General features: G+C 41.6%; 2 protein-coding genes across 2 annotated transcripts; one reads left to right on the top strand and one right to left on the bottom strand.

Annotated features, from left to right (window-relative positions):
- The first annotated feature begins 778 nt into the window (after positions 1–778).
- On the top strand, positions 779–24,569 carry LOC134812998 (probable nucleoporin Nup54). The gene is made up of 22 exons (XM_063820647.1): positions 779–1,016; positions 1,206–1,492; positions 1,857–1,999; positions 5,721–5,871; positions 6,045–6,200; positions 6,441–6,581; positions 6,831–7,038; positions 7,247–7,347; positions 7,486–7,605; positions 7,962–8,036; positions 9,359–9,490; positions 10,688–10,787; positions 10,972–11,085; positions 11,361–11,446; positions 11,696–11,840; positions 17,579–17,646; positions 17,788–17,966; positions 18,348–18,476; positions 19,090–19,351; positions 19,617–19,715; positions 23,603–23,773; positions 23,970–24,569. Exons 1-22 carry the CDS (start codon positions 788–790, stop codon positions 24,120–24,122), a joined length of 3,249 nt encoding a protein of 1,082 aa, XP_063676717.1. The 5' UTR covers positions 779–787; the 3' UTR covers positions 24,123–24,569.
- On the bottom strand, positions 13,921–16,718 carry LOC134812332 (short transient receptor potential channel 4-like). The gene is made up of 3 exons (XM_063819717.1): positions 15,084–16,718; positions 14,601–14,783; positions 13,921–14,253 (listed from the first exon to the last, which is right to left on the bottom strand). Exons 1-3 carry the CDS (start codon positions 15,552–15,554, stop codon positions 13,921–13,923), a joined length of 987 nt encoding a protein of 328 aa, XP_063675787.1. The 5' UTR covers positions 15,555–16,718.
- Positions 24,570–24,627: the final 58 nt, after the last annotated feature.

The raw sequence follows: 24,627 nt of genomic DNA on the forward strand, positions 1-24,627 counted from the left end.
TTGCTGGGTTACAGTGGCGTAACGTTGCTGGGTTACAGTGGCGTAACGTTGCTGGGTTACAGTGGCGTAACGTTGCTGGGTTACAGTGGCGTAACGTTGCTGGGTTACAGTGGCGTAACGTTGCTGGGTTACAGTGGCGTAACGTTGCTGGGTTACAGTGGCGTAACGTTGCTGGTGTAACGTTGCTGGGTTACAGTGGCGTAACGTTGCTGGGTTACAGTGGCATAACGTTGCTGGGTTACAGTGGCGTAACGTTGCTGGTGTAACGTTGCTGGGTTACAGTGGCGTAACGTTGCTGGTGTAACGTTGCTGGGTTACAGTGGCGTAACGTTGCTGGTGTAACGTTGCTGGGTTACAGTGGCGTAACGTTGCTGGGTTACAGTGGCATAACGTTGCTGGGTTACAGTGGCGTAACGTTGCTGGTGTAACGTTGCTGGGTTACAGTGGCGTAACGTTGCTGGCGTAACGTTGCTGGGTTACAGTGGCGTAACGTTGCTGGTGTAACGTTGCTGGGTTACAGTGGCGTAACGTTGCTGGGTTACAGTGGCGTAACGTTGCTGGGTTACAGTGGCGTAACGTTGCTGGGTTACAGTGGCGTAACGTTGCTGGGTTACAGTGGCGTAATGTTGCTGGGTTACAGTGGTGTAACGTTGCTGTTATGTATTATAAGAACGTCACGTCCATATTATAGTCCGACTGCAAGTTATTCTGTCCGGCCTATAAACACCAGTTTAATTTGGTTTCCTGAGTTGTATTGATATTCTAATCCTTATTCTTTAGTGTAGCTATGTTCAAGAGTTCCTTTGGTACCCCGGCTGCCTCAACGACCGGCTCAATTTTTGGCTCTGGATCGACAACTGGTACCAAATCCTTGTTCGGAAACACAGCTGCCTCGACGGGGACCTCTCTTTTCGGTGGTGCCACTACCACAGCCGCCTCAACAGGGGGTTCCCTGTTCGGGTCAAATACTAGTACTACCGGCAGTGCCTTCAACTTCAACACTGCTGCTAAACCAGGTACTTGCCTCCTAGCTGTGGATTTAAGTTCAGTTATTTTGGTGTTATATTTTAATCTTTTTAATTTTTAACGTTCTTTTATCATATCATATTATGATAAAAATGACGTACGATTTATAACTTATAAGTGATGTAATATTTATTAGACATATTACATAAGCCTCTCATGTTTAATAATTCTATTACCAGCTACAGGAGGTTTATTCGGAACCCCCACCGCCACGACCACAGCTACTCCTAGCTTATTCGGTAACACCACTGGAGCTAGTGGCGGTTTGTTTGGTGGCGGTGCTGCTACCACGGGAACCTCACTGTTTGGAGGCACCGCTAACACGGGGACCACTTCCTTATTTGGTAATAAGGCCGGGAGCACTTCCTTATTTGGTAATACTAGTGCGACTGCTGGGACTACATCTTTATTCGGATCTACGCCGGCAGCTGGCAGTACTTCACTTTTTGGAAGCACTCCACAGCAGGTAACGTAAACAGTGGTATAATTTCTATATCGAAATATTATCATAATTATTGTGAAGTCCCAAGCTTTCATTTCAATTATACCAAATTTGCTCTTCTAAAAAATGGTTCTTTCATTATTGATATCAGTGAGAGTAACCACACCACAGTAACCACACCACAGTAACCACACCACAGTAACCACGCCACAGTAACCACACCACAGTTACCACACCACAGTAACCACACCACAGTAACCACACCACAGTAACCACACCACAGTAACCACACCACAGTAACCACACCACAGTAACCACACCACAGTAACCACACCACAGTAACCACACCACAGTAACCACACCACAGTAACCACACCGTCTCCTTTAGGCTGGCGGTGGTTTGTTTGGTAATACCCAACAGCAGCAACAACAGCAGCAGCAGCAAGGTGGAATAACAGATCTTAACTCACTAGCAACTGTTGCTCAAGCTCTTTCTCTTCCGATAATCTGTGGAGACGAACGGGACATGCTGTAAGTTGATACTTATTTTCTGTACTTATTATTTAGTTATTTTACTTTTTGTTTAACGACTTTGTAGTAACTTTATAACACGTAGTACATACAAGTAGGAATACGATCACTTCTCACTACACCTCACCTCACCTCAGATTTGTAATTAAAAGATGGGTCCCAAACGTCGTCTGCAAATCAAAAGAATGAAAGAAAAGAATATTTTGTCTAATTAACGATCATGGGAGTTCAACTCTGTAAATGAAAAGGATGAATCAGGAGGGCATTCTCTCCAAATAGGGCGAATTCTTTATAAACAATGTTTGTAAGAGTACCCCGAAAATGAAAAGGATAAATCAGGAGAGCATTCTCTCCAAAGAGTAATCCCCGGCAAGCGTCCTCTCTTCAACTCTCCCCACAAGAAAGCTTTCTGCCATCCCACCAGGAAGCTTTCTCTTCCTACCATCCCTCTAAACAACGAATATGGAAATTGAACCCCGAAAATGAAAAGGACGAATTAGGAGAGCATTCTCCAAAAAGGGCAAATAGTATGAATTCTCTTTAAACAACGAATATATGGGGGGGGGGGGGGGGGGGGGGTGGGGGGTCACAACACCAAATAACTCTATTTGAAATTTGGCGAAAGAGCTGTGTTATTTGATGTTATTGAGTCTTAGGGTAATTTAAGCGTTATTTAGAGTAATTTAAGCGTTATTTAGAGTAATTTCATTTCATTTCATTTCATTTCATTTCATTTCATTTCATTTCATTTCATTTCATTTCATTTCATTTCATTTCATTTCATTTCATTTCATTTCATTTCATTTCATTTCATTTCATTTCATTTCATTTCATTTCATTTCATTTCATTTCATTTCATTTCATTTCACTAAATAACTCGATTTGAGGATTGGCAAAAAGAGTTGTGTTATTTGGTATTGTGACCCCCACCCCCCCCCCCCCCCAACCCCACGAATATGCAATTTGAACCCCGAGAATGAAAAGGACGAATCAGGAGAGCATTCTCCACAAAGGGCAAATAGTACGAATTCTCTCTAAACAACCAGGAGAGCATTCTCCCCAAAAGGGCAAATAGTAAGAATTCTCTTTAAACAACGAATATGCAATTTGAACCCCGAGAATGAAAAGGACGAATCAGGAGAGCATTCTCCACAAAGGGCAAATAGTACGAATTCTCTTTAAACAACGAATATTGAAATTGAACCCCGAGAATGAAAATAATGAACCAGGAGAGCATTCTCCCCAAAAGGGCAAATAGTAAGAATTCTCTTTAAACAACTAATATGCAATTTAAACCCCGAGAATGAAAAGGACGAATCAGGAGAGCATTCTCCCCAAAAGGGCAAATAGTAAGAATTCTCTTTAAACAACGAATATGCAATCTGAACCCCGAGAATGAAAAGGACGAATCAGGAGAGCATTCTCCACAAAGGGCAAATAGTACGAATTCTCTCTAAACAACTAATATGCAATTTAAACCCCGAGAATGAAAAGGACGAATCAGGAGAGCATTCTCCACAAAGGGCAAATAGTACGAATTCTCTTTAAACAACGAATATTGAAATTGAACCCCGAGAATGAAAATAATGAACCAGGAGAGCATTCTCCCCAAAAGGGCAAATAGTAAGAATTCTCTTTAAACAACGAATATGCAATTTGAACCCCGAGAATGAAAAGGACGAATCAGGAGAGCATTCTCCACAAAGGGCAAATAGTACGAATTCTCTTTAAACAACTAATATGCAATTTAAACCCCGATAATGAAAAGGACGAATCAGGAGAGCATTCTCCACAAAGGGCAAATAGTACGAATTCTCTTTAAACAACGAATATTGAAATTGAACCCCGAGAATGAAAATAATGAACCAGGAGAGCATTCTCCCCAAAAGGGCAAATAGTAAGAATTCTCTTTAAACAACGAATATGCAATTTGAACCCCGAGAATGAAAAGGACGAATCAGGAGAGCATTCTCCACAAAGGGCAAATAGTACGAATTCTCTTTAAACAACTAATATGCAATTTAAACCCCGAAAATGGGTAATACATCCGGATCCTGATGACATCATGCGGCACTCTCGTGAGTCGTGGCACTATGGCGGCACTCTGGCGGGATAGTGCCAACTTTTAATCATATTCGTTCAAAAGCCTAAGACAATCATTATACATTCATCATTATCTTTTTACACTAATAAATAAAAACATTAGCCTTGTTGAACATTGTTAGTTGCAACTGGTGCAACTCTTCAATCAATCGCTCTATCAGTATTCCAATCGTGATTTACAATCGTGATCTGGTGACGTGTCACATGCTACCAGCTTGAGATAACATTCTATTCCGGCAGGATTGTTGCGATAATATTCCTGCAGGATACACTTGAGGTATCACATAGCAATAACAAGTCCCACGTGCAATGTTCAGTTGTTCTAGAATCTGGATTGAAATGACGTAGGTATTTAATTAACGTGAGGCGTGTCATGTGAATGCTACGTTGTACCTTGTAATCATGTCACAGAAGATGTTATATAAGACGAGCTCCTTAGGGATTAGGGAAATAGCATCAGTGATGGTTCACACTTCTCGATCTTTCAAGTACACCAGCTACGAGGATCAGCTTCCCGTTCCAGATCTCCTCTACGACGCCCGCCTCCCACTCCTTCGCCACCCGGAGCACGGCGGATTTGGCATGCTTACATTCCCACTGGGAAGTGTGGACCATCACTGATGCTATTTCCTTAAGGAGCTCGTCTTATATGCCATCTTCTGTGACATGATTGTAAGGTACAACGTAGCATTCACATGACACGCCTCACGTCAAGTTAATACCAACGTCCGCGTCATACTAATCCAGATTCTAGAACAACTGAACATTGCACGTGGGACTTGTTATTGCTATGTGATACCTCAAGTGTATCCTGCAGGAATATTATCGCAACAATCCTGCCGGAACGTTATCTCAAGCTGGTAGCATGTGACACAATTGTAAATCACAATTGGAATGCTGATAGAGCGATTGATTGAAGAGTTGCACCAGTTGCAACTATCAATTTTCAACAAGGCTAATGTTTTTATTTATTAGTGTAAAAAGATAATGATGAAGGTACAATGATTGTCTTAGGCTTTTGAACGAATATGATTAAAAGTTGGCACTATCCCGCCATAGTGCCGCCATAGTGCCACGACTCACGAGAGTGCCGCCATGGTGTCATCAGGATCCGGATGTATGACCCATAGTGCCACCATAGTGCCGCGACAATGCCACGAGAATGCCGCGATGGTGCCATCGGGATTCAGATGTATGACCCAAAATGAAAATAATGAATCAGGAGAGCATTCTCTTCGAATAGTCAGGGTGTCCAGTGACATCAGATTTTATAGATTTCATAGATTTTATAGATTTCATAGATTTCATAGATTTCATAGATTTCATAGATTTCATAGATTTCATAGATTTCATAGATTTCATAGATTTCATAGATTTCATAGATTTCATAGATTTCATAGATTTCATAGATTTCATATATTTCATAGATTTCATAGATTTCATAAATTCCATAGATTTCATTGATTTCATATATCACCTAGACACCCTGAATTTTATCCACAATATATTATTTAAGGAAGATGTAATACAATAATGATAGATTGAAGCGGGCAATGTCTCTGTCGATACGAGCTGTTAAATCCACAATTTCGTGTGAATAACCAACAAACTCTCCCAGGTACGCAAAGTTCAACCAGTTGCAAGCTTATTGGGGGCACGGCACAGTAATCCTCAACCAATCTGGCAACACCTTTCCCATCACTCCAGAATCTCCTTTCTCCAGATTCAAAAGTGTTGGATACTGCAGACTGCCTTCCACCAAAAACGAGGTTTTGATGTTTTTGGATTTAAATCAAGGAAATACTACCTTGATACTACCTTGATTAATTTCCTAGAATTAGAGTTGAAAATTATCATGCCATTTTTATATGATAAAAAAGCAGTTGATATCTAATTTGTAATCTTACCATGGTTTACCATTAACTAAGCCTATACATCTCAGGATGGTTTGGTGGGTATATTTATTGGCAAGCCGCTTGATGACGTCACCAAGAACCAGACTCAGCTGGTAGCCTCACTTCACTCCATACTGGGCGGGAAACAAGAACACGTGGTCTGCTGCGACAGTGTCAAGTCAATCAACAATTCCACTACTGAGGTTTGTTTATCACCCTTTATTACTGATTGTTAGCCTCCAGCCCCATAATCAGAACACTGGGCCACAAGCCCCATAATCAGAACACTGGGCCACAAGCCCCATAATCAGAACACTGGGCCACAAGCCCCTCAGTCCTCACAGCCGTCACTAGAGTTTTAAATCTTAGTTCCGGGCCTAGGTAAAACCCAACGTTCTGGGGACTGATAACCTGTTATACTGCAAGATAACCATTATCCCCAGATTGTAATATACGTGCTGCTAAGATCTCCTACTGGGGCCACACAACGCATCCCTGCTACAGACCTAGCTTCCGTCCTCACCTCACCTAACATAGCCAACCAACTCAAATCTGGAATGTTTGTTACTAATGTCATCAGCAAGGTTTGTAGACTGTAGTTGAGTAAACAAATGAGTGTAGTCTAGTATTATCCAGGCAATGCTGCTAAACTAATTAAATGTACTTATTGTGTTGCCAATTTGCACTTCAAAAACTGGTTCACTTATAATACAGAAATATTTTGCTTTGTCAAATAAAGGCGAATACCCTGGCCCTACAGACTACAGTATAGATGTTAAACTTAATTATTACATTAGATTTAAAACATTTAAATCCCACGTTACTTTACCCAGGTAGCGTTCACATCCTCCCAACTGTCCCTCTACCTTGACAAGCCTCCCGTGGGAATCAGCCCTGTCTTATGGGAACAAGCCAAGCAGGAGAACCCTGACCCTGTTAAACTCATCCCTGTACCTCTGGTAGGGTTCAAGGCCATATCTGAGAGGTTGAGGTTACAGAAGGAACAGAGCGAGGCCCACTTTGCAAGGGTCGAACTTATAGGTTGGTAAGGTGACGTCATAAGTGTGGTGACGTCATAAGTGTGGTGACGTCATAATCGTGGTGACGTCATATTAAGGAACGGATCTGTGTCGTAATATTAGTTCTTTAGTTATTACTGTGTTTGTTTATATTAATTGATTGTTCGGTTAATAAAATTTGTTGTTTAAAAAAATATCAAGCCTGGTTGTGAAATGTTTCCTTGGTCCAGGAAAAGAAGTAGAGGACATCAGAGCGGTTCAAGCAAACACACTAAGCAGGCTACAACAGCTGAAGAGAAAACATTCCGAGCTTACCCACAGAGTCCTCCAGGTTACAACTTATTTCCTGCTGTACAAAAATAAATGAAATAAACGAGAAAAGTTTGAAATTTAATTTTGTCAAATGCAGATTGTTTAAATTTGTTTACTATTTGTGTAAATAAAGAGCTAGACAGGTGCACTGTTACAGGTAATGGTTGATGTGGAGGTACAGAAGAAAGCAGGATTCTCTCTCCAGCCAGAGGAGGAACATTTGAGAGTGCAGCTAGAGAGTATACAGCAGGAACTCAATGCTCCCAACTTATTTAAGGTACTGTGCAGCTCTTGTTACATTGAATCAGCTAATTGCTTTCAATATAATAATAAATTACCAAATTGGCAAATTATCAATTAAATTGTTGCAATGAGTCAACTTCTAGAAAATTGATCATTAGCATATACTTGTTAAAACAGTAGCATGGTTTGCTGTTATCCATCGTTCTTCACAATTCAGTTGTTTTAACAGCTTTCAGCCGAATGTGGTGTGATAGTACTATGTGTGATAACATTATGTGTGATAGCATTATGTGTGATAACATTATGTGTGATAGCACTATGTGTGATAACATTATGTGTGATAACATTATGTGTGATAACATTATGTGTGATATAATGATTGTGTTTCAGGGAAGACTGAGTGAAATGTTGTCACTAATAAGAATGCAAAGTTTATCTGAGCCTGGAAACAACAGTTCCACTCAGGTCAGTTTCCTGTATAGCAGTTGCTTTTTTCGCTTTTACTTTCGTCAAAATTTAACTTGATTATTATATTTACACACCTTGTGTGCCGAATATAGTTCTGTGATTTTATTTCAGTTGAATTGTTATTATACACTAACAAATTAACGCGACTGCAAATTGCAACGATAAAAATGTTTACATTTTTGTTTTATGAACTGTTTCCATTAAATTTAAAAGTGTTGCTCTAACCACATTAACCCCGCTCCAATGTAAAAGTGTTGCTCTAACCACATTAACCCTGCTCCAATGTAAAAGTGTTGCTCTAACCACATTAACCCCGCTCCAATGTAAAAGTGTTGCTCTAACCACATTAACCCTGCTCTAACCACATTAACCCTGCTCCAATGTAAAAGTGTTGCTCTAACCACATTAACCCTGCTCCAATGTAAAAGTGTTGCTCTAACCACATTAACCCTGCTCCAATGTAAAAGTGTTGCTCTAACCACATTAACCCTGCTCCAATGTAAAAGTGTTGCTCTAACCACATTAACCCTGCTCCAATGTAAAAGTGTTGCTCTAACCACATTAACCCTGCTCCAATGTAAAAGTGTTGCTCTAACCACATTAACCCTGCTCCAATGTAAAAGTGTTGCTCTAACCACATTAACCCTGCTCCAATGTAAAAGTGTTGCTCTAACCACATTAACCCTGCTCCAATGTAAAAGTGTTGCTCTAACCACATTAACCCCTGCTCCAATGTAAAAGTGTTGCTCTAACCACATTAACCCTGCTCCAATGTAAAAGTGTTGCTCTAACCACATTAACCCTGCTCCAATGTAAAAGTGTTGCTCTAACCACATTAACCCTGCTCCAATGTAAAAGTGTTGCTCTAACCACATTAACCCTGCTCCAATGTAAAAGTGTTGCTCTAACCACATTAACCCCTGCTCCAATGTAAAAGTGTTGCTCTAACCACATTAACCCTGCTCCAATGTAAAAGTGTTCCTCTAACCACATTAACCCTGCTCCAATGTAAAATTGTTGCTCTAACCACATTAACCCTGCTCCAATGTAAAAGTGTTGCTCTAACCACATTAACCCTGCTCCAATGTAAAAGTGTTGCTCTAACCACATTAACCCTGCTCCAATGTAAAAGTGTTCCTCTAACCACATTAACCCTGCTCCAATGTAAAAGTGTTGCTCTAACCACATTAACCCTGCTCCAATGTAAAAGTGTTGCTCTAACCACATTAACCCTGCTCCAATGTAAAAGTGTTGCTCTAACCACATTAACCCTGCTCCAATGTAAAAGTGTTCCTCTAACCACATTAACCCTTGCTCAGATGGACAACGCAGTGCTGGCCAGTATACACTCCCACTTATCAAGACAACAGGACGGTATAGGCCATCTCCTAGATATTATCAGGGATGATCTCCAGCATCTAGATATTATCAAGCAGGGACTAGCTGAAAAGGTAGCTTCCTAGAGCTGTTCGATACGTTTTAGGAGGGTTTTGAGGATTTTTAGATTTTTATTTGAAAGGAGTTAAAATTTCAAAATTGTTTGTATTTTATGAAATGAAATGCAATGAAACAGACAGTTTTGAAACAATAAATTAAGCTATGTAACGGAAAGGCTGAGGCTGGCCTCATTTTGATGGGTTGAAAGTATTTATTAATTTTCTAAGTAAAGGGAACTTTATGATGTAATGTCCTGAAGTAATCGTTGCAGTGCAATGATTGTTGAGTAGGAATAGTAATGATATTTAATACGTACTTTTCTCTCTGCTCACTGTTGATATTATCATCTGCTATGATCCTCCCCTGAACTCTTTATTATGACGTGTACATTGTACATGTTACATTGTACATTGTACATTGTACATTGTACATTGTACATTGTACAGAAATGTCGCCTGATACATGATAAGAGTAAACCAAACGAAACTTAAACCTGATAATCTGATATACAATCCACCCCCAATTAACATCACGAGATTTTCATTATTTATTGTTTTAAATTTATATAACTATTTTAATTTTCAAAAGTTAAAGTTTTTGACCATTAAATTTGTAATAATGTTTCCTCAATACTGATGCTTTCACTTCAAAATAATATAGATCACGGGTTACAAATTTATTTGAAATCACGGGTTACACATTTATTTGAAATCACGTCATATGTAGGATGATGAAACATGACACTTTGTCTCCAGAACGTTTCCCTGCAAGCACTGTCATTGCATGAAATATAACACTATTTAGTGCTGCATCACATGTCCTCTTTGTTTTTCCGGAATTTGCCAAAATTGTGTGCAGTGTTTAATTGACTATTGTTTAATTGACTATTCTTTATTTTTTCGTAATATTTTTCTTAAATTTCCTCTGACATTGTTAACCTCTAGATAGATGCCATGTAGAAGCTGACTTGACTCTTTGAACGGTTTCTGACCTCTCTAAAACATCTGTAATCTCAATAACAGTCCACGCCCATTTTCAGAAAATAACTTACTTATCAAATAACCGAAACCAGACAGTTAATTCAAACTGATTTCTCTGCCGAAAACACCAACTCTTAAAACGGAAACGTACCACTGCACATAACCGCGGACATAAAATCAAAATAAGAGCAGCCTAAGATCATGCCATCTGATGACTCAGTGGGCGTGCAGGTGGTTGGTACCTACAGAGTGGGGATGAGACAGATCCTGCCAATATGGATTCTTTTCTTCATCAACCTCTTCAACTACATCGACCGATACATCGTCTCTGGTTTGTTTTCACTAGCAGGATATATATAGTAACATGCCTCAGCTTTCATATTTGTAGAGTTGCACGACTGTGACTGTTTGACTGATATATCAAATATCAATAATTATATTTATAATGTTTGTAGCAACTCCATTCCGATTGCCAGCCACCATCTCGATAAAGCTATTAACCATTCTCCTTTCAGGGACACTCGAAAAGTTATTGGACGATTTTAATTTGTCGTTTTCTCAAGGTGGCTTACTGACAACAGCTTTCATCGTATCTTATATGTTTTTGTCACCTGTCTTTGGGTATTTAGGTGGGTATTTCAGACTTGTAATCATTATTCGTTTGTGATTTGAGCTGAACCCCTATTATGTAGAGAAGGGTCCCCTCCCTCACTGGTCCCCCCAGCCTCGGCCCCTCCCTCACTCGCCCCCCCCCCTCCCTCACGGCTCACTGGCCCCCTCCTCACTGGCCCCCTCCCTCACCGTTAAATCTTGTAATTAGATACTTGCTTATATTTTCCGTTATAATAAGACAACTTTAGCTGGTATGATTTTGTCAATGTAAACTTAAACTATAAAATTTTAGGTGATCGTTACAACAGGCCGAGGCTCATCGCTACTGGTCTTGTCATCTGGGCTGCCTCCACTTTTATGTGCTCTTTTGCACAAACGGTAATATAAGATATTTTGTTTTAGAATAATTCTCGATACCAGTTTTCTTGTTCTTCTATTGTATTCTTATGATATGGAACTGCAAAATTAAAATGTAATTTTAGAAGATGCCTATTCGTCTGATAGATTCATTGAAATTGGCCTGATCACGTGACCATTGTGACATAAAACCACTTGATTTGTTCTATTTTACTTGGAATGATTCTAAATACGAGCATCACAAGGTAGGTAACAACTGCTACATTTCAGTACTGGCAGTTGTTAGTGCTGCGTGGGATAGTGGGTATAGGAGAGGCTTCGTACGCGGCTCTAGCCCCGCCCATCATAGCGGACATTATCCCCGCTGCTCAGAGAACCTTCTACCTGTCCTTCTTCTTCATCGGTACTCCTGTTGGTAAGTACACGGGGGGGGGGGGGGGGGGGGGGGGGGGGGGGGGGGGGTACACACTACACGGGGGGGGGGGGGGGGTACACACTACACACTACACGGGGGGGGGTACACACTACACACTACACGGGGGGGGGGGGTACACACTACACACTACACGGGGGGGGGTACACACTACACACTACACGGGGGGGGGGGGGGGGTACACACTACACACTACACGGGGGGGGGGGGTACACACTACACACTACACGGGGGGGGGTACACACTACACACTACACGGGGGGGGGGGGTACACACTACACGGGGGGGGGGTACACACTACACACTACACGGGGGGGGGTACACACTACACACTACACGGGGGGGGGGGGTACACACTACACGGGGGGGGGGGGGGGGGGGGGGTACACACTACACACTACACGGGGGGGCGGGGGTACACACTACACGGGGGGGGGGGGGGTACACACTACACGGGGGGGGGGGTACACACTACACACTACACGGGGGGGCGGGGGTACACACTACACGGGGGGGCGGGGGTACACACTACACGGGGGGGGGGGGGGGGGTACACACTACACACTACACGGGGGGGGGGGGGGGGTACACACTACACGGGGGGGCGGGGGTACACACTACACGGGGGGGGGGGGGGGGTACACACTACACGGGGGGGGGGGGTACACACTACACGGGGGGGGGGGGTACACACTACACGGGGGGGGGGGGTACACACTACACGGGGGGGGGTACACACTACACACTACACGGGGGGGGGGGGGGGTACACACTACACACTACACGGGGGGGCGGGGGTACACACTACACGGGGGGGCGGGGGTACACACTACACGGGGGGGGGGGGGGGGGTACACACTACACACTACACGGGGGGGGGGGGGGTTCACTTCATCTCCATTTGCTGTACAGGTATTACTTGCCCGCTGCTGACTGCTCCTGCTTCTTGTATGGGTCCATCGGTTTGCATCCTTGATAAGCGACACAGATGATCAGTTATTTCCTGATTTAGATTGAAAAATCTGATATGAGAGACTTGTCGCTTGCCGTTGGGCGTTATAATTAAAAGTATCGAATCCGAAAATTGGGTAAAAATTACACAGCACTCTGACTCCTCTCTTTTGGTATCACTGTATCACCTTAATAACACTGTATATTATACACTGTATACTGTATAGTGTATAGTGTATACTGTATAGTGTATATTATATAGGGGGCACAGCTCCTACCATAGATTCAAAATAGAGATTAAAGATTCAATTTAAAAGATTAAAAATTCAAATCAAAAAGATCGTAAAACCCAATTTGGCAATGTACTCCAGATCTTCATGCCACTGGGGTTGTTATGGTAACTGGTCAGGGTCAAAATAAGAGTTGGGCTAGTTTTGCGGTTTGGGTTATAGTATATATATAATATATTATATATAATATTATATATAATATGTATAATATGGAATCAGCTTCCTTATCAATTGAGAACATTGACCGATATTGTCTTGTTTAAAAAGAGACTCATCTCTTTGAAAAAGTGTTCATATAAGTATCATATAATATCTTTCTCATACAAACCATACTTCATAAAATTCAAAGTTCTTATGTACATGTTCATGAGTCGCTTTAGATGGCTTGAACCGAATCTTTGGATTTTGAGTTCTTTTTGGCTATAAAGCGATGTATAAATTTCTAGTTATTATTATTATTATCATATACCATTATATTACTATTAGTTCTACTAGCGACTCAAGCTAAGTATAACTTGACCTCCTATTTCGTGTATAAATCTCTCTCCAATGTTCATAACTTGTCAGTTTACAGTTCTTTGACTTACTAAATAAATAGCTAGACGCAAATAAAGAAAATGCTGTTTCAAAATCTAGATGAAAAGATTTGTCCACTGTTCTGGATTCACATCATTACTTTTTGAACAGCTGCAGCACGGATTGCTGTCTTCATCATTACTTTTTGAACTGCTGCAGCACGGATTGCTGTCTTCTTTGTCTACTGTTCTGGATTCACATCATTACTTTTTGAACTGCTGCAGCACGGATTGCTGTCTTCATCATTACTTTTTGAACTGCTGCAGCACGGATTGCTGTCTCCTAAGTCGCCTGACTCTTGCATCAAATTTATCTTGAGTAGATCCCGGTGGCTTTGAAGCTGATGTTGGTCTCGTTTTAGCTGCACACTTGCAGCACTCCTCTGCTACATCTGGAAAATCAAGCTGGAACCTTCCACAAACCGCACTAATAATCTTGTCTCGTTCATCTTGATCTGCTGCCTGAGTCTTCTTGGATGTTTTACGCTGTTCCTTCTTTAGCTTCCTCCGGAACCAAATAACCAAGGGGAGGAGAATGGCGGAAAAGGGAATGAAGAAAGGCTGTGTTTCGCTGTACTCCTGGAAGAAGATTAATTATTCGAATTTAAACAAAATATGACTCTCTTGTTCGAGGTTTGATTGATAGAAGCAAATATTTGTTTAACTTATTAATATCCTAACTTAATTATAGACATTTAAGCCTAAGAAATGTCGAAGACCTTTTTAATTTAGTTTAAACTTAGGGATTTTGCTTTTAAAAAGTTAAAAGGAACAAATGACCCGCACTTGCTGTTATTTGTTTAACAGGTTGGATTCGTTTTGACTTATAATGTTTCCTAAATTTTAGAGCAGAGCAAAGTTATTATATTGTCTCATTATCTGGAAATTAAGATTCTGGAAATCCTGAGCTATTTATTCCGACGAACCTTAAGCAACTCGCTCCTGGCATACTTCCACTCAACATCACAGTTATCTTGGATCCTGTCGAAGGTACTGCTGAGAATTCCAATAAGCATGTTGAGCAGCAGTACGCAGGAAAGCAAGATATAGAGAACCAAGATAACGTTGACAAAATTTATTGTTGACGGATCGAATGGCTTTGTCACCTTCTGAAAATATATTGAATTATAATGATATGACAAAGTTCATGGTTTGTTTAACCGGGTGGTCTTAGTGCTAGTAGTTTAAACATTTTATCTTAAAAGCGGTGTTATTAAATTTCAATTTGTTATTATTATTTATTAGAATTTAACAAATTGTAATATCTATCGTAATATCTTCTTGTTTGATGTTTAACGCTAGATTCCCCTGACTGGTCTGACTGACTTGATTTGAATTTTTTAAACATTATAATTCTACGGGCAGTTTTATTTTTAACTGTAAAAATAATTCGATAACTTATAACTTACCGATACATCAAAAAGACCAAATGTAGACCACATGATACTTGTGACAGTGGCAAGGAAACTTTGAAATGATGGCGGGGGCTTAATATCTTTTACATTTTCACAAAATATAGAATTATCATTTAATTCTGTTTCTTTGTCTATCATATCACCAAAAAATTTCAAGAATAATTCATTTGTCCACAAGAAGGTAGCCTGTTGATCTTTCAACGTACGACATAGATCATTTACGTTTCCGATCAATTTTTCCAATGTAACACTCATGGAGTGAATCGTTATGGATGCTCCAAAGATAGTCGTGAAAAGTAGGACCGAGAACTTCAAAACATCAAGCAGCAGGTATTTCAGAGCGATCATCATTGGGCCCATTGATCTGGTGACTTCTAGAAGAGTGAGCAGTCTGAGGAAAAGAATGAATTCTGCCACTGCGTACATGTAGCTTATGTTCAGAAAATGTTGGTAGCGAATAACCATCACCGTAAATTCCTTAACATAACCGGGTAAATCAACTGTGAAGAAACAATTTGTGACTCGTTGAAACTAACGGAAGTGAAGTTAGTGAAGAGTAGCTCTAGCTCCGAATGCTCATAGCCATCCTTATAATCATAGTAATGATAATATGTTTTAATCATATATCCTTTATAGAGAGCTGAGATTACTACGAGCAACAATATTAGACAGTCCGCCTGGTTCCACACATTTGCAAAGTACCTTCTCCATCCTTGCTGAACAGCGACATCGAGTTCAATGAAGATTCGGGATAGAACACAGACATATAATGCTTTCTCCAATGGGTTGATTTCGTCAATTGATTGTTCTATGAGACAAACACAAATTAAGATAAAAAGAAATGCAATGTAGTTCAATGTATCTGTGATGAAGCATAGAAAAGGCGTGAATTTCAACCTGAGCAGAGATACGAAACTGGAATCCATGACTGGGACTCCCCTCCAGACATCGAAAAAGAGGAACTTAAGCAATAATGGCAAAAACAAAAAGGGGCTAAAAAAGTATTCTATTGCTATAACAGCTTTTCCGTGGAACATCTTGTTGGCAAGTTTTCCATACCAACGCCCATTAATGATCTGCTGACAAAACGGGTGGGACACAAACTTCTTTTTCTTGAGATCTATTGCCATTGTAATCAGATCAACTGGGGATGTGAGGATTTCCCTAGCTTCCCACATCCTGTCAATATTGTTCAAAAATCTGCAGGCAAAATCATTGGCATCCTCAATCAGTAGCTCGAACTCAATTTTAAATTCATCCCTCACATTTTGAATGTTAGCAATATCTTTGCCAACATCAAATGCGGATTTTATCGGACACCTGCACATCAAGTACACGTCATCGGACAAGAGAAAGGTGAGAGGTTTGACACTGTACGCCATATCTCCGTAGCCCTGTAACTGGTCCTCTGAAGTGATGTATTTCAGCAGTGACGTCATCTTCACAACCGCCGCTCTCAAGTTAGCGCCTGCAAGCAAAAGTGCATTAATGGCCTCTCTATCGCTCCTGCTAGCGGCCACACTTAGTGGAGTATCCCTGTCTTTGTTAGCATGGTTCGGGTTACCTCCGTAATTCAATACTATTTTCACCATCTTACTGTCAACTCGGGCTGCCATTATGAGAGGGGTATCTCCGTTATTTGCTTCACGGTTAGCTAGATTGAATTTGGAGTAGTGCAATGGAGAGCACCCTATTCTGAGAACTATATCCACAACATGGCCTCTATCTGCCAGTGTACTCCCCACTCCCGCATGCTCACCAGACCGTATGCTCATGAAGAGCATATCTGAGTCGTCGTGAAGATAATTGTCCATGCTAGAAACCCCGCCAAAGTTACTTGGAAGTCCCAGATCAGCTGTGCTGGAGTATGTCATGTCTGGCGGGTCTGCTACAGTGGGGTATACACTTGGAAAGGGGTTACCGTTTTCTCCCATCTTCTTTCACCTGTTCAGCTGATGAACATGAAGTAACCACTGTAAATTAGCAACCGAAAAAATTTCAAACGGTAACCAAATTATTGTTCGAGAAACAAAAAGCGTAGTAACTAACCCAACTAAATAGTGTAGTGAACGAAAATGTGTCTTTTAACTGTAGTCAGTGCAGTACGAGCAGTTGAATGATTCATGCTTATTTTGTTGCAAGCAATGCTTGCCGAGCGTCATTGTTAACTCGTCGCTTTGGTCTCTTTTCGATCCAAAACAGATTTCCGAACATTATTTGATGTTCCCCTCCTGCCTGTTTTCAAACCAATTGCCTTAAAGTTATAGACAGGGATCGTTCTCATATTGCGTAAATTGGGGGGCGGGGGGGGGGGGGGGGAATTTCTCAGATTCAAAAATAATTTTTGAGACATTTTTGAGTATTCCTGGTGAAAATGGTCAAATTCTCAGATTCAGAAATTCTAAAAAATACTCATGATTCCCCCCCCCCCCCCCCCCCCCCTAAATTGGACCGAAAATTATAATATTTAAAATATATACTATTTTCAGGAGGAGCACTTGGCTATATAATCGGTGGAGGAATATCGGACAGATATGGATGGAGATGGGCTTTCAGGGTAACTTTTAATCTCTACATTAGTTGTAGCGCACTTAGTGTTCTCTACATTCCTCAAATTTAATAGTTTCGTTGTGATTTTAAAAATAGATATCTAGATCAATAATACTTGAGCCGAATATTCTACCTAACGTTCTACCAGGTGTCTCCCCCTGTTGTTGTCCTGCTAGCAATTGCCACGCTGTTTCTAGTGCCCAACCCTGAGCGAGGAGGTGCAGATAACGCTAACAACTCCGTCCAGCTGACACATTCCCAGGAGATCAGGGCCGGTCAGAACCCTTTCGTTCAGCTTGCTGTTGAGAGCTGGACTCTTCTCAAAACGTGTGTTAACGTGTGGTAACGTTATTAAGGGGGCCGGGGGGGGGGGGGGTTGAGAGCTGGACTCTTCTCAAAACGTGTGTACTAATATTTTGAATTATTAATGTTTTGCTGATTTTTACTTTCCCTTTTGATATTCATCTGAATGTGCCTATGTTAAAAATTGGTAAACACTAAAAAACACGCGACAATATCCCACAACTTTCCGATCCGACTACTCAATCGTTAAACCTAACATCAATTTCTGTCATTAGAATTAACGATATTTTTCAAGCATTCGTTTCCAGTCCTTATCTTATTCAAGATGATTATATTCAAGAACACAATATAAGTTTTATCTTAAAAGTGGTGTTATTGAACTTCTATTTATTATTGTTATCTCAGGAAATCGTACTTGTTCACGACTTTAGGCTTCTCCTGCCTCGCCTTTACTGTGGGTTCCCTGACTCAGTGGATACCTGTGTATGTGGTACACGCTTCCGAGATGGCTGGTACTCCTTACTCCAATTCAGAGTGAGTTTTACTCAAATTCAGAGTGAGTTTTACTCCAATTCAGAGTGAGTTTTACTCCAATTCAGAGTGAGTTTTACTCCAATTCAGAGTGAGTTTTACTCCAATTCAGAGTGAGTTTTACTCCAATTCAGAGTGAGTTTTACTCCAATTCAGAGTGAGTTTTACTCCAATTCAGAGTGAGTTTGATGTAAGTTAAAAGAGTTTCACAAAATCAATAGATATAATACTTAACTTATATTATATCTACTAACATCATCCCTAGCTGAAGACGATTTACATATGTATTTTGAAAGCTCCTGCTAAAACAAACTTTTCGTATCTCTTATGTTTTAAAACAAATGCCCCTCCAGGATTACAGTGCTTACTTTATCTTAGTTAACTACTGAGATCATTGGTTTTGCACAGTTTTCATAACCTGATGACAATTTGACATGCATAATAGTGTCACGTAATAATAGTGATAATTGTTTCATGTTAACATTGTAATAGAATTGTTAAGCTCCACTACGTCCACTATCTTCCCCTCAAATCTCACTACAGGGTTAAGGAGCCTATGCCTTAGTTTAAGTTTCAAAAAATGTTGTTCACAGATTATCAACATCTTCATTTCCAGGGCGAACTATATATTTGGAATCCTGACCTGTGTGGCGGGATTTATCGCGATTCCACTTGGTTCGGTGGTTAGCAAGTTCCTGGAACGGTACACAATGAAGGCAGACCCTCTCATTAACGCGGTGGGGATGCTGGTAACATCTGTTACTCTTTATATTGCTATAGCAATGGCCCCCTACAATATTGCTACGTTTTGGGTGTTTGCTATGATAACTCAGATCGCTGCGTTTATTGGATGGGCTCCCAATACCGCTATTATTTTGGTTAGTTTACTTAAAACGTAATCTGTAAATTTACTACATATACTATACAGGGTGTACCGTATAAAGTGTGACTTTTTTCCACTTTAATCTGTAGATTTACTACGTATATATTAACTTATTATAAGTAGTATAAGTAATGTTAACTTATTTAAATATCAATTTTACAAGAAGTAAGCAATGATCCTGCTTTAAACTCTGTGCTTTTCGTAGCGATATTGAACACCCACCAACTTCGAAATCTTTTAACCGATTTAACCACTTTCAGTACACGACCCCAGCTCTGATGAGATCCCTTGCTCAAGCAGTTAATATTCTCTTCTCTCATCTCCTGGGGGATGCTATAAGTCCAACTATACAGGGAGAAGTAAGTACCTGCGGTCAGGGAGAGTGACCAACATGTCCCTCTTTCTGGGGATGCCCCTCCATGTCCCTCTTTCGAGGGGTGCCCCTCCATGTTCCTCTTACGAGGGGTGCCCCTCCATACCCTCTTTCAAGGAGTGCCCCTCCATGCCCCTCTTTCGAGGGATGCCCCTCCATGTCCCTCTTTCGAGGGGTGCCCCTCCATGTTCCTCTTACGAGGGGTGCCCCTCCATACCCTCTTTCGAGGGGTGCCCCTCCATGTTCCTCTTACGAGGGGTGCCCCTCCATACCCTCTTTCAAGGAGTGCCCCTCCATGCCCCTCTTTCGAGGGGTGCCCCTCCCTGCCCCTCTTTCTGGGGGTGCCCCTCCATGCTCCTCTTTCGAGGGGTGCCCCTCCATACCCTCTTTCAAGGAGTGCCCCTCCATGCCCCTCTTTCGAGGGGTGCCCCTCCCTGCCCCTCTTTCTGGGGGTGCCCCTCCATGCTCCTCTTTCGAGGGGTGCCCCTCCATGTCCCTCTTTCGAGGGGTGCCCCTCCATGTTCCTCTTACGAGGGGTGCCCCTCCATACCCTCTTTCAAGGAGTGCCCCTCCATGCCCCTCTTTCGAGGGGTGCCCCTCCCTGCCCCTCTTTCTGGGGGTGCCCCTCCATGCTCCTCTTTCGAGGGGTGCCCCTCCATACCCTCTTTCAAGGAGTGCCCCTCCATGCCCCTCTTTCGAGGGGTGCCCCTCCATGCCGTTGGGCCTCGTGCCCTCTTTTGGAGGGGCATCAGTATTTATCCCTCTGAAGCAAGTAAAACTGTTCAAATCAGCTAATTTCCCCAAAAATATTTCGCCGGTAGCACTGGGATTACTTTAAAATTCAACCGTTGGTACTAATATTTGAGTTTTCTAATTGCGATTGAGTTATTATAAGTTACCTCACTTTTAAAAATTTAATAAATATCTAGCTCTTCTTATCTAGTTCCTGTTACCTCACTACATAATGGGTAGGTTTTCGAAAATTGGGAAGAAAAAAAAAATTCTCGGGACATGGTTGCCTCTACTTTAAAAGGGACATATCATAATTTGTGATAATTACAATAAATGGTGCCAGCTGGCTGTATTTTACTTGTGGGTTGTCGGAGAAAGCCACTTTGAATTATTAATTTCTCAAATTTTCTAACACTCTATTTTGAAGGGCTTCAGATATTTTGTTATTGTAGATTTTAATGTGGCCAAGCAAAAACGCAAAAATTTTTCCGGAGCCCAGCCCCAAATGCCCAAGAACTAGAACTGACTATGTGCTTGCTTCTTTCGCCGTGCTAGCCCTGGGAAGCCGACATTGCGAGCGAAGCAAGCGGGCCACCCCTCCATCCATTACAAGCTCACCCCCTCCATAACAAGCTCACCAACCCCGCCGGGGGGGGGGGGGGGGCAATGGCATAAATGGAGAAAATGGAGAATTACTCATAGGTTTTTCCATTTTCTCCATAGAAATAGTCTCCATTTTATGCCATTGAAAACCTGAAAAATTTAGAATTTCGAGAAAAATTATTTAAAAAAAAGATATTTTCGGCCAATAATGAACAGAGTATCATGAAACATGGAGAAAAGTGGTTTTCAGAAAAACTTTGAAAAATGTTGACTTAGAAAATGTTCGGTCCGATTCATTTACGATACGTACCTCCCGTATCGAGAGCTCCCGATTCCGAGCTCGTGTTGCAAAGGGGAGGCCTGCCTTCCGAGATCGCATTACCTCGAGTCCAAAATTGTGTATCGAGGGGAAGGTGTGGACTTCGAAAAACCGAAAAACTATTTTCGGCAAATAATGAACAGGGTAGCATGAAACGTGGAGAAAAGCGGTTTTCAGAAAAAATTTGAAAAATGCTGACTTAGAAAATGTTCGGTCCGAGTCATTTTCGATACGTACCTCCCGTATCGAGAGCTCCCGATTCCGAGCTCGTGTTGCAAAGGGGAGGCCTGCCTTCCGAGATCGCATTACCTCGAGTCCAAAATTGTGTATCGAGGGGAAGGTGTGGACTTCGAAAAACCGAAAAAATATTTTCGGCAAATAATGAACAGAGTAGCATGAAACGTGGAGAAAAGCGGTTTTCAGAAAAAATTTGAAAAATGTTGACTTAGAAAATTACCCCTCGGTAGTCGGTACACAATTTTGGACTCGAGGCTTCCCCCTGGTAATGCGATCTCGGAAGGCAGGCCTCCCCTTTGCAACGCGAGCTCGGAATCGGGAGCTCTCCCGGGCCGAAAATTTTTTAAGTCTAAATTTTTCAAAGTTTTTCTAAAAACCACTTTTCTCCACGTTTCATGCTACCCTCTTCATTATTAGCCGAAAATATTTTTTTGATTTTTCGGTTTATCGAAGTCTGCACCTACCCCTCGATACACAAATTTGGACTCGAGGCTTCCCCCTGGTAATGCGATCTTGGAAGACAGGCCTCCCCTTTGCAGTGCGAGCTTGTTTCGACTGTCGAGGATGTAGGTCTCACTTCTCAGTGCCTATTACTCTCCCCTATTACTCACTCCTGCTGTAGCCTGTAGAAATAACTTTACACTAGGCTTGAGTAATTATGAGTTTGCCTGAAGTGTGCCTCTACTAACCTAGTATAAGCATCTAGTAGCCTATTATGAGCTTTCATAAGCTTGTTACGCCCCTAGTAAGCGTAAATAAACATGTTAGGATGTCCAATTTAGGTGTTAAATGGTGTTAAAGATGAAATTTCGAAGACAAAATTCATGGCATAAAATGGAGAAAATGGAGAATTACTCATGGGTTTTTCCATTTTCTCCATAGAAAAAGTCTCCATTTTATGCCATTTTATGCCATTTTATGCCATTGGCCCCCCCCCCACCGCCACCCCGCCCCTTCCATTAAAGCTCACCCCCCTCTATTACAAGCTCACCCCCTCTATCACAAGCTCACCCCCCTCTATTACAAGCTCACCCCCTCTATCACAAGCTCACCCCCCTCTATTACAAGCTCACCCCCTCTATTACAAGCTCACCCCCCTCTATTACAAGCTCACCCCCTCTATTACAAGCTCACCCCCTCTATTACAAGCTCACCCCCTCTTACAAGCTCACCCCCTCTATTACAAGCTCACCCCCTCTATTACAAGCTCACCCCCTCTATCACAAGCTCACCCCCCTCTATTACAAGCTCACCCCCTCTATCACAAGCTCACCCCCCTCTATTACAAGCTCACCCCCTCTATTACAAGCTCACCCCCCTCTATTACAAGCTCACCCCCTCTATTACAAGCTCACCCCCTCTATTACAAGCTCACCCCCTCTATTACAAGCTCACCCCCTCTATTACAAGCTCACCCCCTCTATTACAAGCTCACCTCCTCCATCCATTACAAGCTCACCCCCTCTATCACAAGCTCACCCCCCCTCTATTACAAGCTCACCCCCTCTATTACAAGCTCACCCCCTCTATTACAAGCTCACCCCCTCTATTACAAGCTCACCCCCTCTATTACAAGCTCACCCCCTCTATCACAAGCTCACCCCCCTCTATTACAAGCTCACCCCCTCTATCACAAGCTCACCCCCCTCTATTACAAGCTCACCCCCTCTATTACAAGCTCACCCCCCTCTATTACAAGCTCACCCCCTCTATTACAAGCTCACCCCCTCTATTACAAGCTCACCCCCTCTATTACAAGCTCACCCCCTCTATTACAAGCTCACCCCCCTCTATTACAAGCTCACCCCCCTCTATTACAAGCTCACCCCCTCTATTACAAGCTCACCCCCTCTATTACAAGCTCACCCCCTCCATAACAAGCTCACCCCCTCTATTACAAGCTCACCCCCTCTATTACAAGCTCACCTCCTCCATCCATTACAAGCTCACGCCTGATTCTGCCTAATTCTATATAATTTCAGTTATCAGATAAAATAAAGGAAGCGTTTAAAGATTTCGACATGTCCATCTCTACAGCCGTCGCCCTGGAATACTCCTTCTTCTTTTCCTGTTTCGTGTGTGTTCTGGGTAGTGTTTTCTACTTTATTGCCGCAGAGTTTGTTATTGAGGACAGGGCTAAGGCTGCAGATACGGTGAGTTGATCTTTGCAAAAGGAATAATAACTGTAATAATAAAACTATCAAAGCCTTTCTTTGGTGAATAGCATTTTAAAGTTGGGTACACAACAAAATGTGCAGATGGTACCTTAACGGTAAAATTACCAATCCAGTCATTGTTATAGCAGTCACACTGTCCTAGCTTTTAACTTAATCAGAATCTTTCCCCCAGGTTGTAACCCGTCGTCCAACTGTTGTATCCAGTAGAACCCGAGAGAACTCCGCACTGAACGCTAGTGGGTTCCTACGTGACGAGTACGGTAGGGATCAGGATGTCACCAGGCCCCTTATAGAGGCCCAGGAACCCGGAATACAGTCAATGTGATATTTTGGGGACTAGCTTTTAGGAATTACAGGAAACTCAAAATGGATATTGGATTATGACGAAAATTGTTGATATACTTCTGTAGTCTGTACTTTAGTATTTTAGTATCTAAAGAATTTCTTCAGTTGGATGAGGATCGTCTCTAACATTTGAAATCCTGACTTTGCCTTCGAAGTAATGAATTAAAAGCCTGTTTTTTAGTAATCCTTATCCTTTGAAATGTATTCGACATATACATAATTATAATATGCGTTAAACCTAATTTACAAATTATGTTTTATGCAGCGATTTCAGTTTTCCCGTTTTGTAAATTACGCCGAATTTATATTCAAAATTTTTGAGTTTTAAATTATATAAGCATGATTGAACGTATTAAGTATTTGATAATAACCACGTCAGTGATCTTTGTATTGTGTGTAATCAATTTTTTTACCAAAAGCCAGATCAGATCTGTCAATTTATAATTTTTGTGGGAATGTTTGATTTTTGACATTCCATACTTTTG

Source organism: Bolinopsis microptera, chromosome 3, assembly GCF_026151205.1.
Source record: "Bolinopsis microptera isolate Bmic1 chromosome 3, MBARI_Bmic_1.0, whole genome shotgun sequence".
NCBI lineage: Eukaryota > Metazoa > Ctenophora > Tentaculata > Lobata > Bolinopsidae > Bolinopsis > Bolinopsis microptera.

Excerpts from the sequence above, each read along its gene's own strand:
- LOC134812332 (XM_063819717.1), bottom strand. The coding sequence starts at position 15,554 with ATGGTTATTCGCTACCAACATTTTCTGAACATAAGCTACATGTACGCA. Across the intron at positions 14,784-15,083 it reads TTGGTCTTTTTGATGTATCG|AAGGTGACAAAGCCATTCGA; the intron begins GTAAGTTATAAG and ends ATATATTTTCAG. Across the intron at positions 14,254-14,600 it reads CCAGGAGCGAGTTGCTTAAG|GAGTACAGCGAAACACAGCC; the intron begins GTTCGTCGGAAT and ends ATCTTCTTCCAG.
- LOC134812998 (XM_063820647.1), top strand. The coding sequence starts at position 788 with ATGTTCAAGAGTTCCTTTGGTACCCCGGCTGCCTCAACGACCGGCTCA. Across the intron at positions 10,788-10,971 it reads CGACCGATACATCGTCTCTG|GGACACTCGAAAAGTTATTG; the intron begins GTTTGTTTTCAC and ends TTCTCCTTTCAG. Across the intron at positions 19,716-23,602 it reads GTCCAACTATACAGGGAGAA|TTATCAGATAAAATAAAGGA; the intron begins GTAAGTACCTGC and ends ATATAATTTCAG.